This window comes from Sebastes fasciatus, chromosome 10 (assembly GCF_043250625.1).
Source record: "Sebastes fasciatus isolate fSebFas1 chromosome 10, fSebFas1.pri, whole genome shotgun sequence".
NCBI classification, from domain to species: domain Eukaryota; kingdom Metazoa; phylum Chordata; class Actinopteri; order Perciformes; family Sebastidae; genus Sebastes; species Sebastes fasciatus.
Window position 1 is genome coordinate 15325403 of NC_133804.1, and position 18801 is coordinate 15344203.

Genomic DNA, 18801 nt, shown 5'->3' on the forward strand with positions numbered 1-18801 from the left:
CTCCTCTGGTATCACTATGATAAACAGTATTCTTACAACACATTAGACAGGTTAATGCTACAAAATGAACACAAATATATTGAGTCTAATGGTTGATTTGCATAAAAAACGAACACAGAAAGCAAGAAGGGTTAATGAGGTGTTCTTCCTCAACTCAGTCAACTTGGGTCGACAGTTGAAAAAAAATGTTCTAATGATGGTGAGGCGGAAGAAAAATATCTGTTAAGGAGAAGATTAGTCATGTAGTTTCTGGTATCTGTATGACCCTTGCCTCCATGGTAAAGAAACCCCCCTCCCAGTGGACCCCATGGGACCTTATTTTGGAAAAAATATGAACGGTAGTCAACGGCTAGAGACAAATACTTTTTTGATCCCGTTTGAATTGAGCCATGAATCACACATATGTTTGTCAATTTAAAAGCCAATTTTGCAAGTCAAGAAAGTCACAGTTTGTCGTAGTATCATTTAGTTTTATGTGAAACCGCTCAGTGAACTACATCTCTCGTCTTGCACGATAAAATATCACCAACACTAGCTAGCTAGCTGACAAAGCTATGTTCCACACACAAATGAAACGTTATCTTACCTGATGTGTTTTATCCAGCGACTCCTGGTCTTTTTATCAGCCGGGGAGTTAAAGAACGAGCGAGACCCGTTGCTGGTTTGAGTACATCCCGTTACGAAACACACAGGCATCATAGCTTCAGCGAGGGAGACGTCCCTACGCGACTTTTAAGTGTGTAGTCTTTTTGTAATTCTGTATTTTCACCAGGTAGTATCGAAACTTCTCCAGTCAAACGATACCTGCAATTGATCCATTTTCTGCTCAGATCTAGAAAAAATGACTATTCGTATGGTTTTAATTGCAACCAATCACCACAAGCATTCTTCGATTTAATGCGATGTGCAGTGCGGTGGCGATTAGCTAGCCAGTGGGACACGCACACAGTTTCCATTCACATGATGGGTACTGAATGAAGTACTCTATTGGTATTGGTATCACTTTAAGGGTATTGGTATTGGTACTGGCATCGTCATTTTTTAAATGATACCCAGCTCTAATATCTCGGTCTCTGCTCACCACTGCTCTCATCGGTTGGACAGATGAGTCACTCGCTACTGATTGGTTATGACAAAACAGACTAACACTCCTTTCCAACAAGAAATCGCCTGACGTCTAATAACGCCACCAGGCCTCTAACAACGCCGCAAGGTGTCTAATAAGGCCACGAGTCTTCTAATAACACCTGAATCTGGTTTTATCCAATATGCAGATTTCTGTTCTGAAATGTATGCAAATTAGCACATATTTAATAAGATAATGCCTCCTTTGCAAATTTAAACATAAAATTTCAGAAAAGTTGTAATACAAAAAACAATTGTCTTACTGTCAGTAATCAACTGGGGAAGTTCCATGGTGATATCCATTAGTTAAGTGTTTTACCCTATTCACCTGTAGGTGTCTCCCCTTCACATCTATGATCATATATAAAGGTGCAGAGAGAGAGAGTTTGCCTCCACGCAACATTTGATCAACATTCTATGTTTATTCATGTATCGATCACATTTCTAAAGAACTTTTTGAACATCAAACATACAAATAAAATGATATCCGATGATTGTGCGGCACAGCAGATAAACCAGGTTATACTTTATTTCCACAACATACCATGAAGATATCAAGTGACTGCAACAGAAAGGTGATCATTTGCCTTATCACACATTTTACATGAGTCATGTTGTTTGTCAGTCCTTTTTACAGGGTAGGCATGTTTTTTTAACTGAAGGGAGGGCTGTGCTGGGTTTCTGAAAATGTTTCCTTTTTCCTTCCTTGTTTTGTTTAATCGAAATTCATGCACTAGTGTCTTTCCTGTCCCAAAGAGGGCGGTGAACAGTGTCTTGAACCCTATTGAGAGAAAACCTCCTGTCTATGTCAACCACAGACACAGTTACATAGGACAAAATACCTCTGATACAGCAGCATAGTCAATACTCAATTACCTTCACCTCACATTGACCACTAATGACAACGACAATCCACTGACTGATGAATGATCATGGGACCATGTACAGTGAATGCAGCAAACCTGTGAAATCCTACATCCACGCTCTGTTTGTGACTTTAATCCCTATGAGGAATGAACGAGTTACATCTCAGTGAGACTCAGCAGTCACACCTTGTCATCAGGCACCATGCCGTCTTTGTTGATCCCTCCCTTGTCTCTATTCTTCCCAAAGGAGAAAGAGAAAATACCACCATGAGTCTCCTCAGCTGGCTTCCCTCCTCTTCCCTCCCCCCTCAGAGCTGCCAGCTGGCAGTCTGTGGGGCTGCCAGGCAGCAGGTTGGGTGAGGGAGTTGGGGTGTTGTCCCCCCAGATGTATAATGTTTCCCCTTCGGGGCAAGGTGGGAGACCCCTGCTCAGGTAGCTGGGGCTCGGGCTGGCTGAGGAGGGCAGAGTGCGCTGGCTGCCGTTCAAGCAGCTAGAGTTGTGATCCGTTGAGCCTTTGCGTGAGTGTCCGGAGGAGGTGAAGTTGGAGGAGCGGTAATTGTATGCCCTCCAGCCGGGGTGTTTACGCTGGTGCCACTGGCATCGTAGGATGCGGATGAAGGCCAGCTTGAACTCGCGGTTGTAGCAGGGGTAGATGATGGGGTTCAGGCAGCTGTTGAAGTAGCCCAGCCAGAAGATCACTTTGAAGAGGACATCAGGTGGCCGCAAGTTCACATTAAAAGACCCTGGAAACAGTAGAATAGAGAGAGAAAATGGAAATACCGTCATTAGTGGCTTTGTACAGAATCCTCAAATGAACCCCTTAATGGTGCTGGAAACTGTTTCTCAAACAGCTCCTTACTATGATGGGATCCGACATGAACACAAAGTGGGGGTAGGCAGTATATTGTTTTGGCATCATTGGGCAAAAATTCCATAATAACCTTTCAGCATATTGTAATTCAAGTGTTCTGAGAGAAACCAGACTTCTGCACCTCCTCATGGCTCTGTTTTCAGGCTTTAGAAAATCTAGCCCGTGATAGGAGACTTTGACCAATCACAGGTCATTTCAGAGAGAGAGCGTTCCTATTGGCTACTTCTACTATCGGTGCTTCGTATTTCCTCAACTGTTCTCAACATGGCTGCCGGGTCACAAACTTTCTCATTTTACAGCTAAACAGTACACTACAAGATGTTTCTGAAAACATTTGAGCTGAGAAATAAGCTTTACAGTAACAGAATATTGATTCATATTTGATCAGCACTGCCTAGTTTGACCGTTTGATCAGAGTTCGCGATTGATTGCGATGTCTGTGTGTATGAAGCTAGAGCCAGGAGGTGATTATCTTAGCTTAGCATAAAGACTAGGAGCAGGGGGAAACAGCCAGCATGGCTTTGTCTGAAGTTAAAAAACAGGCTCCACCTACCAGCACCCCCTAAAGCTAATGTATTGAATCTTGTTTATTTAATTTGTATACAAGAAATGTAAAAGTGAGATCTTGTGGTTTTAGGTGAAGTTATGTGCTATTACAGTATGTGCTCTGTTTCTTGGGGTTCCACAACCAGCAGAGACTCCAGACTCCCCTTCCCCCTGCTTGCAGTCTATGCTAAGCTAAGCTTATCACCTCCATCTCCGTACTTGACATTGATCACACACTGACCTGGTAGACCTGTCATTACAAACACACATTCTCATAACTTTATTTCAAATGTTTAGTGGAGATCCCAAAGATATCAAATATATCGGGCAGGATTTTGGAAAGTGTGTATAAAATGATGCATGAAACATATTTCCATTTGATGGAATGGTGCAGCCATAAAAAACATAGGCAACGTCTTTTTTGAATACTTCACTCATTGGAAAGATATCCGACCTTAAAGCTACTAAAAGGGGAAAATAACTCAGAATTAGGGATGCACTGATCCAACTTGTTCTCTCCCAATACTGAGACCAATACCTGAGTGATGATGAGATACTAGTGCTTTCTTTTTTCACAAGTTTGTATTTCTTACAAGTCACTGGAATCATTTTAACACACCAAGCCAACGGTTGGCCAGTGGACAGTTTGGGGCCGTCGATGAGTGTCTGTCGGCCTAGTTTATTCGTTGAGTCCTGTACCCGTGTCAGAATATTTTCGGCTGACTCAGCATGTTGAATTGGCGGCGGCGCCCGTTGGTGAGAGAAATCACTCTGATTGGCGGTTCAGCTTAAATGAATCAGTGCACGAGAAGAGAAATGGAAAGCAAGCAAACGAGTTAAGTGGAGGGCACACACAGAAGGCTCTTCTCATTTTTCATCTTCAGCTCATCTGATCATTCCAAAACACGGATATTTTTACGACATGGCCATCTGGAATGAAGCTAAGTGGTGAGAGAGAGTGGTGTGAAAATGGTCAGCAGACGCCGCTTTGTCTCATGTATGTATCATATCAACGGCTTGTATAGCCGCAGTCCTCGGCCTTCCGGTTTCCCTTTTTGAATGACAAATGCAGGGCAGAGTTATTTCCTCTCACGCAGGTAGTCGGCCATCGGCTGTAGTCTTTGCGGTGTGTTCGAGAGCACTTTTTTGGCCAAGACGAAGGCAACGTGAGGCGACGCAACTGGTGGCCTTCGTCGCTGTTGGTTCTTTGATGTCTGGTTGGTGTATCTGGGCCTTACGGTAACATGTTGCAGAGTTGCCGGCCTGTTGTGAAATATTGAATGTAGCTGATATAGACAGAATTCTGAAATGACACTGATGAAGAAAATGTAATTCAATGTGGATCAGTTACATCATGGCCGATATATCCGACCTGTTTAATAAGGGCAGTGTCGGATCAGTGCATCCCTGCTCATAATAAATTGAGTGTGAGTCTTGCAGTTTATATTTTACCCAGTAGGTGGCAGCGTTGCTTAAGAAATAACATCGGGCTTTACAGTCAGACTGCCTGCAGACCGGATGTGGAGCACGGAAGACCCAAGAGCACAGCCAATGCCACATGTTATTTATCATTAAAGAAAGACCTTGTATATAGGAAGGCGTTCAGAGACAGATAAAGAGCTCCCTTTTCAAAAACCAGTGCAGCCGCTCTGTTACAGTTCATGTGGAGAGCCTTCATAAGAATACAGAGAGAGCGGCATGACCCTGAATTCCCTTTCAGATAAATACACTGTGGGAGACATGCTTTGCTTTGAGCAAAGGGTAGACAGTTGAAAGGAAACGGCACCTTTTCTCTGAGAGTTTACGCAGGTCTCACTTCCACATAGCTGAAGTTGTGTGTGCATAGTGTATGTGTGCATTTGGGGAGGTACTATGTCGTCTAAGACTCTACTTTTTCCACAATTAGAGGCAATCCTAATGATGGAAGCGACAACATTACAAAAGAGTCTGAAGGTTTTTTCATGTATGCTAATGAGTTGAGTTTGGCTCGTGTTAAACTGCAGTAATCTGCCCTTGTGGCCGAGCTTAAACAGAGGAAGAATATTTTACAAACTAATGAGGTGAGAGGGGGAAGCCTGAAGATAAAAACACAGCAAGTGTGAGAGAAAGAAAGACTTTGTGTGCTCGTGTGTGGGCAGACGTGAGTAAATCTGTGTTTCTTAACACCAACCCTCGTTATTAAATTAATATCACATTGCTGGAGAGACTGAGGGTGCTCTATAATCTCAGGCTTTCAAGTGTGAAATTAGCTCTGGTAAGATTTTATAGGCAGACAAGCACCTGAACACACACGAATATCACATCAACAGCTTTAACAATTATTTCAAGCGGTACAATCTGCATTATATAATACATAACCAAAGGGAGTTGTATAGTTGTGTCCACTTTACGAGTTGGAAATAATCAAAAACATCCCACATTGTTTTGGTTTGGTGCCATAAAAACTTGTGTGTGAACCTGCAGCTATGCAAAGTCGACCTCACAGAATCCACAGAAAACACGCACGCACGCACGCACGCACGCACGCACGCACGCACGCACGCACGCACGCACGCACGCACGCACGCACGCGCACACACAATGCTCCTGTCAATTTTTCAACCTGGAGGAAAGTGATCGTGCAACAACATGAGGAAATGTCACTTCCAGCTTCCATTCAGTGGCCCCTAAATGGCAGCACTACAATATGAGTGTCCCGGTTGCCAGACTGTGAGATATGACTAGAGTCGGCTATCTGAATGTGTCTTGGCCTCCTGTACTTTAGATGAATGGGTCTCTTCTTAGTGGCTGGTATTTTCACATGCTATTTTCGCTTCTGGACAGCCACTTAAATGTGGTTACATAACCGTGTGAGTTATGTCTCTGATTGGGATACAGAGTGAAATTAAAACTTGGTCAATCGGTTATTTCTTTCCCCGTCTCTCTCCTCTCACTTTGTCTGACTGATTAATAACTGATAACTTTTCTTTTATTCTGGTCTAGTAGATCACAAATGTAGAAAACCAGAAGAAAGAAACAAGCTGAGCTTAGCATTTGTAAGGCTATAACCCTCAAATGTTTTGTGTTTTTACATGATAAATGACTAAAACGATATTGAGCCAATCAGTGAATTAAGCTTATTGTACAGCATGTTAATTGACCGATTAATCAACTGAGTTTTTCAACAAGATAACTGTATTACAATTATATAGTTAATGTAATTGTAATGGTAATGCTCTTGAGTAGACAGCTGTGTGATGCTATTATACCAAGATCCCAAATGTCCGAACAATCATAAATATAAATATGATTAATTAATACATAATATATAATTATGTCTGTGCTCTGTACTAGGACTGCAAATTAATATGTTTTCCAATTTCCAATTTCCAATTCTTCAGGGCCAGCTTAAGGCATAGGCCATATAGGCTGTCGCCTAGGGCACCACCTTCTGGGGGACGCTGGTCGCCCTTTAATCACATCTTATCACAAAAGTTATGTCATGCAGCTTTAATAGTACTTGTGTTTACATATTTGTTAATAAAAGTGTAAATTATAGTGAAACTGAAGCACGTTTAAGCCAACAATATCAGGCACCAATTGTACATTTATACTATAATAAATACAGTTATTTATGAAAATAAAAATCTTAATTTTTGTCTTAAAACCATTGTGATGTCTGTTGCAGTTTACGGGGCTAGAGTTAGGTTTGGGAATCTGAATTTCGCCTAGGGCACCAAAAGGGCGAGAGCCGGCCCTGATATGTAACATCACATTGTCTATTTTGCTCAACCAACAGTCGAAAAACCAACATTTATTCAATTCACAATGAGCTAAAACTGACAAAAGCAGCAAATACTCACACTGGAGAGGCTGGTACCACAGAATATTTTGGCATTTTTATTTGAAATTTTACTTCAATGATTAATCAGTTATCAAAATAGTTGATTCATTTTCTGTCAAATTTACTCGTCAATTAACTGAATAATTGTTTCAGCTTTATTTCTATCCGTGACAAATTTATGTTATCTATCTGTTTCTTTCTTTTCTTTTCTGCATTTCATTTATAAGCCTCTCAGATGGGCTTCATATCTGCACAGGCAAACACAGCTGTGTGTCTCTGCCTGCCTCCCAGAAAGGCCCCAATAAACATCTAGAGGCCCCGACAGAGACCAAAAGGTGCGACGCTGTGCCTCCTTTCTACATGAGCGCAGATTAAAAGTATAGGAAACACAGAAATAAATCTGGTTGACAAAAGACCTTCCTGTAGCCAGATGTGGTATATTTTTGTGTGTTTCAGTTTTGGGGTCCATGTTTGTCCCTTTAAGAGTGTTTATGTTGAAAGGCTATAGTATAAAAACGGAGGAGGATGCGAGACAATGGCGCAGAGATAACCGTGGGAGGGTTATTGTTGGTGGTCTCGGCCCTTCTGTTAGGAGAAATGTTTGCACCTCCTTCCTGAGGACAGGCACACGCACACACATCTCACTATGAAACACAGGAACATCTTAACAAAACAAGGCATCCTGTTATTCTCACTAATTGGAAGTGTCGATGCCGATTCTGTGCCATGTAGACAAACACACACACACACACACACACACAATCTGCTCTCCTAAAACTCACACATCCTGTTTCATAACACGCCCAAATATGATTAATATGTCTTGATCTAAAAGGGCAGAAGTTATTGCCCTCGCAGATTGCTTTCAATGAAACCATAGCATGAAGCTATTTTAGGGAAATTGGGTTGACATGCCAGCGCCCCTCACTTTCACCCCCGTTGTCCTGTGGCCCCTGCAGCTCAGATCTGCCACCTCCTTTCTTCTCCATCGCTTTGACACTTAGCAATCTCATTATTTCTCCCCTTCAAAAACCGTTTCAATTACCCCCGAGTGCAAGGGGCTGGCAGAGCTCATGTAACAAAAAAAACACACACACACACACACACACACACACACACACACACACACTCTCTCATGTGAGATGCACACATGCACAGTATCTCCTCCGAAAACACTTCTACATGGAAACAATTGGTTAACACCTCAAAGTGTTGGTTTTTCTCACACATGGGCACACTGCTTGCACCAGTTGCTAAATGCGAGGCCTTCACAGGACATTAGTGCCTGCGCTGGGTGTTAAAGAGCCGTGGGACAATGTGTGCAATGAAAGAAGACGCGTAGTTGTGAGATGAGAACAAGTGGAAGCACCTAAATGTAGACAAGTCCGTCCATTGAACCCTCATATTTTAAAAGCTAAAATAAAAACATATTTCTACACTTTATGACAATGCGTTAATGCTTATAATAGTTCTGTTTCCTTATCTTGGTTTAGCTTTGTTGTCTTTGTTTACCTGTATGTAGTCCAGTGGTGGAATGCAACTAATTACATTTACTCAAGTACTGCACTTAAGTACAATTTTGAGTTACTTGTACTTGAGTATTTCCATTTTCTGCTACTTTATACTTTTACTCCACTACATCTAAAAGATAAATATTGTACTTTTTAATGCATTACATTTATCTGACAGCTTTAGTTACTTTACAGATTTATATTTTGCATTAATAATCTGAATCTAATAAAAACTAATAAATGATGATATATTGTTGTAGATTAAGCTACCCAGCAGCTAAGTATTTAAAGTTTGCCACACCATAACCAACTGCAATATTAATGTGATGTATACAGTACAGCAATGCATCAATAATTATTTATATTATTCATTTTATTTTGTCCTTTATATCATGATTTATGATAAATATTATTTTTAAAAAGTTCATGTTCCTGGTTTAGATAGGTATGGAGACTGGAGCCTTAATTGAATATATATAATATATTTTTGTATTTGCTGTACTTCTTTCTAAAGCGTGGGATAGGAGGAGAAAAGTAACATACGATAGATAAATTCCTCAGACTCTTCTGTCATGACTGGATCTGTGTATGTGTCTTGTGCTTAGGGAGCTCTGTTTGTATATCTGCAACTGTTTATTTGTTGTATTTCCATTGTGGGATATATCCTGGAGCATTATTTGTGGGAGGTTCACGTCTGCGATCATGTCTGGATAATGTTCATGTTTGGATGATGGTAGATGATGGTGGGCTAACATGCAGGAATGTTTGTTTTATTGTTGGTTAATGTGTCTGAATAATCCCATGAGAGATGGGTTACGTAAATGACCAGACAAGAAAATAAATTATCCAGTCATTCATTCACTTCTTCCACAACTGATGACTGATGTAGTCGATTAATCAATTAGTCGATTGACAGGAAATTAATTTGCAATCGTTTTGATAATCACTTTATCGTCAATTGATTGTAATTTTTCAAGCAAATTGGCCAAACTTTCACTGGTTTCAGCTTCTAAGATGTCAGGATTTGCTGCTTTTCCTCGTCTTACATCAAACATAAAAAGCAATATGAAGACATCCTCTTGGGCATTTTTCAATATTTCCTGATTTGTTATACACCAAACCATTAATCAATGAATCAAGAAAACTGGCAGATTAGTTAATAATGAAAATGAGTTAGTTGCAGCCCCATGCAGCTGTATGTTTACTTTACAAATGCATCTTCCTATACTTTTGTTTCCAGCTGTGAGTGCAGCTGTAGCTGCTGATGACTGGAGTCTCCTTCAGTGTGTCAACTTGAGTCGGATTTTATTTACTTGTTGCGTGATCTTCTCTGATGTTTCTTTGAAGCAATGTTGTGCTTATAGTATTATAAATATTCTAAACCTAATCTATTTTAATAATCAATTAATTTATTTTTTTTGTTTTGCTTGTTACTTACAAAAGTAAAACCTATATTTTTTATGACTGCTCTATAACAAATATTTAAATATTTCGTGCATAATTCCCCATTTCCTTGTCAGTTAGCATGAAATGCATTTTATGTTTGGAAACTTTGCTATCCAGACTAGTATTTAGAATAAAGTCCTCTGTGTCTGAACAATGTTTAGCTGGTCAACAGACTGTTGTAATGGAGACCTGCTGGTGGGACAGGTGCAGCTTGACAGGTGACAAAGAGTGTCAGTGAGAATACATTGTTGTTGTCAAAGATTAAACTGCTCCATCTTAAAAAGCCTTTTTTGGTCAATCTCTGCTCTAGTCTCTGGCTATTGCTGTGCAATTAAAATGCTACAGTGTCATTTCTTCATAATTTGATACAAGAATGTGTTCTGAAATAACTTCAAGTTTAGATATGTCACCCTTACTGACAAACAACCTAAGTTAGTCAGCGCTCAGTGAGTGTGTGTGAAACTTTAAGCAGCGTTTTGTCCGAGGAAACTCGCCTGGAGCAACACTAACTTAAAAACTTTGATGTAATGTTTATAATCTTGAAGTCTGTATACCTTACTTTGCTCCAAGTTAAAGGCGTAAAAGGAGACGTGCTAATTCAGAACCTGAAAAAGGAATGACTCTGGGACTGGTTGGTAGCTGCATGCTGCAAAGACAAGCTGTTTACAGAATAGATAGGTCAGATAGGTCAGATCAGCTGTGGAGGAGAGAGTTCACATATTTCTTCAAGCTGCACATGTTTTAAGAGGTCAGAGGTCACAGTGGATGTTCTCTGGCAGCATTCAGCCTCAGTTTCACCTTTGCTGGCTTTTAAATTCTTTTAAAATCTGCAGCCACACTGACACTCAAAACACACAAGAACATAGCGGCACATGAACATAAACACACATACATCCTGTAAAACTCCTCCAAACATAAACACAAGCAAAACACACGTGCCATCCGCTGCCACCGGCGCGCCCCACACTCACACCGCCAACCAAACCCCCACATACGTTACATGATATCAGTGACAGTGTGCAGAGGAGGGAGCAGGGTAATAACAAGTGTGAGACAGGAAATCCCACTCTGTGGGTGGAGGCTAATGAATACTCAGGGAGCAACATGAGGAGAACCGCTGCCCTGTCACACTGTCAGTATTTAAGTTCACACCAAGTTTATAATAGTTTTGAATTTTCAATTAGTTTTTATTCTATTTTAGTTTTGACTTTTCAATTTTAGTTTAGTTTTAGTGAGTTTTCAGAGCATGTTTGCCAGTTTTAGTTTCAGTCTTTCAGAAAGGTTTAGTTTCTATACATTTAGTTTTGGGCTGACGATATCGTATTCTCATCGTCATCGCGATATGAACGTGCGCGATGAACACATTGCAAAAAGCTGTCTGAAACGTGAGGGAGGGAGGAATGACTGATACTGACTGATGTCTGTGTTCTTCAGTCTTTCTAAGCTACAGTATTTTCATGACAGGAATAGGATTTAATTCCAGTGAGATATTAATGAGTTTAATATGCACACTTCAATATTTGTTTATTTACCGCAAGTCATATCGTCACCACAATATTGAACAATGTTATCGCACATCGCAGATTTTCCTCATATCGTGCAGGCAGGCCTAATTTTGTCTTAGTTTTACAACAGTTTTAGTTTGTTTTTGTTAGGGCCAGCTATAATGTCTCAGAAGTAGCTACATAAACAAACAAAATACATGGTTAGAGAACTGTGTAGGAATGGTCGTAATGCTTCATGCAGTGTCCGATGTGAAGCAATTGCGGCATAGCGTCGTCTGCTGGAAGGTCAAGTCCGTTTAATTTTTGTGGTTCAATGTCACGAGAGTTGACGGAAATTCATGCTGTCTTCTTTTTTCGGCAGTGATATATTATAGCTAAAAAAATAAAACTGAAATGAATTTACGTTCATTTTTATTCAATTTTTATTAGTTTTTTAACCAAGCAATATTTTTCTTTCTTAAAGGATATAGTTTTTATTTAGTTTCAGTTTACTAACAATATTTTCACTGCTTATTTTTGTTTTAGTTTCAGCTTTAGATTACTATAATAACCCTGGTACAGACAAGAGTCAAACAAGAGATCAGGGGCCAAAACTTAAATTGAAAAACAACATTTCCTACAAATCCCCTTTTGGAAACAAGGAGGCTCCAGTGTTGAGAGCAGTCTCAGTGTCCTGCTTTGACATCGTGAATAGATAACTCCATTATATATACACATATACTGTATATGGTAGATTATTTTGGAATTCCCCACCAGAAAACTGGTGGACTTTTATGTTTTTCTTTCATGCATCTCTGAGTCGACTTAAGGTTGCATGTTGCTCTGTCACAATGCATCAGTATGCTGCACCAGAGACTTTACAGAGAAACGTACCCTCGGGGGGTTTCTTGGCACTTTGTTGATTTGTTACATAAACAGGCCCCTCCTGATCCTCACATCCCCCCGCTACTGCTCTCTGAAGCCTTTCAGATCTGAAAATCAGAACTTTGGAAAATTACATTTGTTAAGTGCCTTTTGGTATCTCACTAAGAAGAACGCCTCGAGGCAAAATGATCCCTGCTATGTGACACTGTGATCCCGCCCCAGGTAGTGATGTGTGTCCATGTGAGGAGGTGATGAGCTGCAGCTCGAAGCCAGGGGCGTAAACACATTCCCATATGACCACAGTAAATGCACGCAGGCAGATGCCGACACACACACACTGACATACATATACAACCACAGTGGCATATGGGATCAATGCCCTGATCATCCAAAATACAGCAGTTCAATGAGCCCTTTCGCCCAGATTCCATAAAGACTCTTTGCCACGGCACGATTTCACCACAGAATATATTGTTTAAGTTCCTGTGCAGGTTTTTAAACAACCATGACAGCAGGGTGTTGAATGCTTGCCAGCTTCATTGGCATCAGGGAGCCCCAGCAAAGCCCCTGAATAAACCGACCAGAGCAGATATGGAGGCCACCTACTCTTCACTAGAGACACTTGAGGTATTTGTTTGCACCAGCAGATTAACTGAGACTCGGGGAGTAATGCAAAGATAACACTAATAATGTTTGGATAGGCTTGTGAACAATTCCTTCTCAGACTCTGAAAAACATGTTTTATCCCATATTACAGGCCCGGAGTTCAGAGATCACAACATCAGCGTTGCCTTTGGCATTGTAGGGCTGGAACATTTTGAAGTTGGCCCAAATTCAAAGTCTGTATCATAAAATATGATGCAATCTAATTTAATTACATAAACAGAGGCTGTGAAGCCAGAGAGATGATGTAGATCCACTCCTGCTGCTGCTATATATATATATTGAATGCTGCAATAATATATGGGTGATGTTATTTTTTAGGCCTATAAATGACCACTACAGTATATCAAAGCCCACTCATAGGTGACAATTCAGAGCAGTAAATGCTCCCAGCTATAGATCTGATTTACAAAGCCTGCAGCTTTTAACTGCCTCAGTTTATAACAGACCACAGTATGAGCTACACTGTAAACAATTGCTGTCAATTTACAGCAGGATTTCAACAGTATTAACCTGTTATTGCTAAAAACAGTGCTTTACTGCTAATACAAAAGAAAACCTGTTAAATTACGCTCATAGGCCGTTTTTTAACTGAACTATAATGCATGCTTAAAAACCATCACTTTACTGCTGATCAGCTGTCTAAAGTATCATCAGTAACAGTTTCATGCAGTATTTTTTTATAATTCTGGGACCTGATCTGCACATGTGAGGCTTGTACATTGTACATGATTGTAAAATCAGTGAATTAGCTTTATTGTTCTTCACTCACATGTTGTTATGGTTTGCATTCTGTGCTTGTAGCCAGCTATAGACATACATTTTGGGAAAAGTGTCAACGAGTCTATTATAGCCTTTTTCCTAACAAGTGCCTTTAATTGTATTTAGTGTGACTATTCCTATATCTGTAACCTGCTAAGTCTATTCATTTAGGCAAAAAATAATGTTTATTAAAATGTATGTAAAAAAAATACAACCTAAATAGATCATTAAAACAAATCAGTAAGATAATGTAAAAGAAAGGTGAAAAACAGCTATATATTGTATCTTTAAACAGTAAATTAACTGTAAAATACTGTGAAATTAATAAAAAAAAAAAAAAAATCAGTATATTTTTGTCTAACACAGCACCTACAGTGGAAATACAAAGCAAGGAAGTCAGTGAATACCACAAACATATCTACTGAACTTCATGAGGAAGAAAACAAGATGATGTTTAAATATGTGTCTGTACCAGAGAGTGAAATGGAAATGTAGACTACATCGACATCAGAGGTTTCAAATCCAGCCGCTTCAGTGGAAATACAGAAAAGCCAAACAGAAGTGGACAGCACAAAGCTGTAAATATCAGCGACAGTATAATAATGTTAATTTTACAGTAACATAAAGGCAACCCTGCTGCCAGTTCTTTATTGTTATTTTACTGGGAAATTCTTAACAGCGTGATTTACAAAGCCTGCAGCTTTTAACTGCCTCAGTTTAACTTCCTACAGACATTTAGATGACTGTAATATCTTTTCTGCAGGTCTCATAAATTAAATATAATTATAAGTTTTTAAATTGGAGTGGATTGTGGTGAGGTGTGAGGCGTGTATAACAGGTGTGAACTACCTACCTATGGGTAAGGCGAGGAAGAAGGGCAGCCAACAAAGCGTAAACATGCCCACCACAACTCCCAAAGTCTTTGCAGCTTTCTTCTCCCTGGAGAACTTGAGAAGTTTCACCGTGAGGGAACTTCTCGCTTGGTGCGCGCGGCCCTGGCTCTTCCCACCACCTGTGCTCGAGCTGCCACCTGTCTCCTCGTGCACCTGAGAGCCCTTATGGATCCTGAGAGTCAGCTCACCTGAGTTCATCCTCTCGCGCATCACACCTGCCTCCAGGTTCTTAGTGGTGCGTTTGGCCACTATGTACACGCGGCAGTACATGACCAGGATAACGATGAGCGGGATGTAGAAGGAGCCCAAAGAGGAGAAGAGTGCGTAAAAGGGCTCCTCTGTTATTGGGCACACCGTGTCGTCCGGCGACGGCGGCTGCTTCCAGCCGAACAGAGGACCGATGGAGATGACCACCGACAGCGCCCACACGCCGAGCATGGCCAGCAGAGCCCGCTTCTCCGTCACGATGCCCGGGTACTGCAGCGGGTAGCTCACCCCTATGTAGCGGTCGATGGAGATGACGCACAGGCTCATGATGGACGCGGTGCAGCACAGCACGTCCACCGCTGCCCAGATGTCGCAGAAGATCCTGCCGAACACCCAGTAGTCTAAGATCTCCAGGGTGGCGGACACCGGCAGCACCGTGGTGCCCAGCAGCAGGTCTGCGATGGCCAGGTTGATGATGAAGTAGTTGGTGGGTGTCCGCAGGTGCCTGTTGCACATCACCGAGAGGATGACGAGGATGTTGCCCGCGATGGCGAACACGATGAAAGCACCCAGGACCATGCCGAGAGGGATGGCTCTGGTGAGGTCCAACTCGGTGTGGTTCCCACCGGAGCTGTTGGTGAAGTTGAGCTCCGAAGAACCATTTTTCCACAAGTTTGTGACATTGTCAGTGCTCAGACTCATTTTGTCTCAAGAAGTCCTCCATAGCAGGGTTCTGAGCAATTGTAACAGCACTTCACTAAACATAAAAAAATCTTAAATATCCTAAATCTGCATGGTTAAATGCAATCTCGTTTCCAAATCAGAGAAAACTGTTCACTGTGCAGTCCTCATGCAGTCCTCCCTCCACTCTCCTGAGGGCTCAGCTGTGAAGTGAAAGAGGCAGCAGTGATCCCCTGCCTCCTCTGCGACACACACAGTTCTCCCATACTGGCTTACTGACCAAACATATACCTAAACACGAGCCTATATACGACCCATCGTTCCATGAAAAACCGTGACTCCACAGAAACTCCTGGATCATTTTACGCATCTGTGTGGGTTGGAATTGCGCGTTTTTGGTGAGAAGCGCCTCTTTGGTGCCTTCTAGCCTATTTGTTTTTCCTCACTGTGGGAGGGAGCTTAAGTGGACAATTATAAGACCTTTGTACCAAAACGACCTTAACTTTGTTCATCTTTTAGTTTGAAGTCCCTAAAAAGGGCATTATGCTTTAATGGCAGTAGAAAATAAGATAATTTGTAACACAAAAACATGACTCAGGTACAGTATGCTTGAGCATATCTCACTGTAATTACCACTGGAATCTGCTCATGTTCAGGCAGGCAACTTAAAAGGTTAAGTCTAAAAATTCAAATTGATTAAGCCCAAAAGAACCATTTTTCCACAAGTTTGTGACATTGTCAGTGCTCAGACTCATTTTGTCTCAAGAGGTCCTCCATAGCAGGCTTCTGAGCAATTGTAACTGCAACTCACTTCACTAAACATAAAAAACTGTCCTAAATCTGCATGGTTAAATTCTTTGTTTTGCAAATTTCGTTTCCAAAATCAGAGAAAACCGTTCACTGTGCCAGTCCTCATTCAGTCCTCCCTCCACTCTCCTGAGGGCTCAGTGGTGAAATGATCTCCTGCCTCCTCTGCGACACACACAGCTCTCCCATACTGGCCTGTTGACCAAACACATACCTAAACACGAGCCTATATATGACCCATCGTTCCTTGCAAAAACCGTGAGTCCACAGAAAAACGCACAACATTTGGATAATTTTTACGCATCTGTGTGGGTTGGAATTGCGCGTTTTTGGGAGAAGCGCCTCTTTGGTGTCTTCTAGCCTATTTCTTTTTCCTCACTTATGTGGGAGGGAGCTTAACTGGACAATTAAAAGACTTTTGTGCCAAAACGACCTTCACTTTGTTGTCATCTTTTTAGTTTGAAGTCCCTAAAAAGGCACTATGCTTTAAAGGTCCCATATTATAAAAAAAGTGAGATTTTCACGTTTTTTTTTATTATAAAGCATATTTAAGTTCTATATAAATACTGTGAAAGTATCGAAACACTCAATCCACAGGGAAATACACTTAGCCCGTATTCAGAAACTCTGCATTTGAAACAAGCTGTCAGGATTTCTGCCCATTTGTGATGTCACGAATATACAATATTTAGACCCTTTACACAATTTTAAACGTAAACATACTAAATGTGTCCCAGTTTATTTGCTGTTGCAGTGTATGTGAATGTCATCAGCTGACTGGAAGTAAACATGGACCCAAGCTGTTGCCTATAGTAACACAATTCTGTTGCAATTCTGTCAAAATGCGCTTAAATGGAGCGTTTCAGACAGAGGGTAAATACAGGCATATTCAGGCCAACAGTATGAGGAAAATACTTTTTTTTTTAACATTACAGCATGTTAACATGTTCTAGTAGAAACACAAAATACAAGTATGAACCTGAAAATGAGCACGATATGGGACCTTTAATGGCAGTAGAAAATAACATAATCTGTAACATAAAGACATGACTCAGATATAGTACTTGAGCATATCTCAGTGTAATTACCACTGAAATGAGATCTTCTCATGTTCAGGCAGGCAACTTAAAAGGTTAAGCCTAAAAGGTCAAATTGATTAAGTCTAAAAGTAGATAACACAATCACATATCCCCTCTGCTGTAACAGGCATTTCTCATGAAATAGTTTCCTATTTTGGTCAAATGCAGAAGTTTCTCCAAGTAACCTCACTTTGGATCTGAGCTCCGTTAGTGAGGAGTGACTGATTTAATGGGCTGAGTTCAGACACAAGCACATTCCTGAAACCGAGGTTCCTCCTGTTTAAGAGCTTTTCCCTTCTCATGATGTAACACTGAGGACAGACAGGCTTCTAGCAAAAAGTGTACTCAGATAACCTGTCACAGAATAGACACTTTTATGTTCTATGTAAAAAAAAAAATCCCTCTTACAAGCTACAGAATGTTTAAAGGTGTTATTATTCACTCACCAGACTGCACTTTATAGTCTTAATCAGCTCTGACTTCATCATCTTTTTCCCCAGGAATGTTTATAGCTTCACGGCCTACCGTAAATTATGGAGAGACGAAAACATACGGAAAAATTAAATGTGCTGTTTTTTGGGATGTTCTTTTGGCTGATGATTGATGATGTACTGAATAAAAGTTGATTTGTCATGAAATTTAACAGCTTCTTCACAGCTAAACTGCAACAGCTTAGGCCCACTTTATACCCACATGTGCCCCAGGGTGTGGGCATGGTGCGGGCCCATGTGCCCACAATGAAATGAATGAGAGAAGTAAACCCTCTGAAACTTGCTAATATTTGCAACCCAAATATGCTATTGTCATCGAAGTGCAATAAAGATAAAACACTCTGCTTAGTGTGGGCTGCCCACTCTTTGGGCTGGGTGTGGGCTGAACAACTGGGGCCCCACCTGAGCCCCAATGTATGTGGCCCACACATGACCCTCATTTCACAACAGCTGCCCACATAGGGCCCTAAAACAGCCCTAACAGGTCATGTTTGCTGGGTACCACCTCTTGCATATTCAGATGACTTAACAGCATCTGTTCTAATAGAAATATGAAGCATTTTTTTCTACTCCAGTCCATTCTCCTCTAAATTATCGTGATGATGATGATGATAGATTTTGGTTTTAGTGTATCATTCTGTACCGTTGTCTACAACTTCAA

At 40.9% G+C, this 18801-nt stretch overlaps 1 protein-coding gene across 1 annotated transcript; it reads right to left on the reverse strand.

The window, feature by feature from the left end:
* Nucleotides 1-1625: 1625 nt before the first annotated feature.
* LOC141775269 (alpha-1A adrenergic receptor-like) lies at nucleotides 1626-16990 on the reverse strand. Its single transcript, XM_074648448.1, has 2 exons — nucleotides 14836-16990; nucleotides 1626-2734 (listed from the first exon to the last, which is right to left on the reverse strand). The coding sequence occupies exons 1-2, from the start codon at nucleotides 15782-15784 to the stop codon at nucleotides 2172-2174; spliced, it is 1512 nt and encodes a 503-aa protein (XP_074504549.1). The 5' UTR covers nucleotides 15785-16990; the 3' UTR covers nucleotides 1626-2171.
* Nucleotides 16991-18801: the final 1811 nt, after the last annotated feature.

Excerpts from the sequence above, each read along its gene's own strand:
- LOC141775269 (XM_074648448.1), bottom strand. The coding sequence starts at position 15,784 with ATGAGTCTGAGCACTGACAATGTCACAAACTTGTGGAAAAATGGTTCT. Across the intron at positions 2,735-14,835 it reads CTTCCTCGCCTTACCCATAG|GGTCTTTTAATGTGAACTTG; the intron begins GTAGGTAGTTCA and ends TACTGTTTCCAG.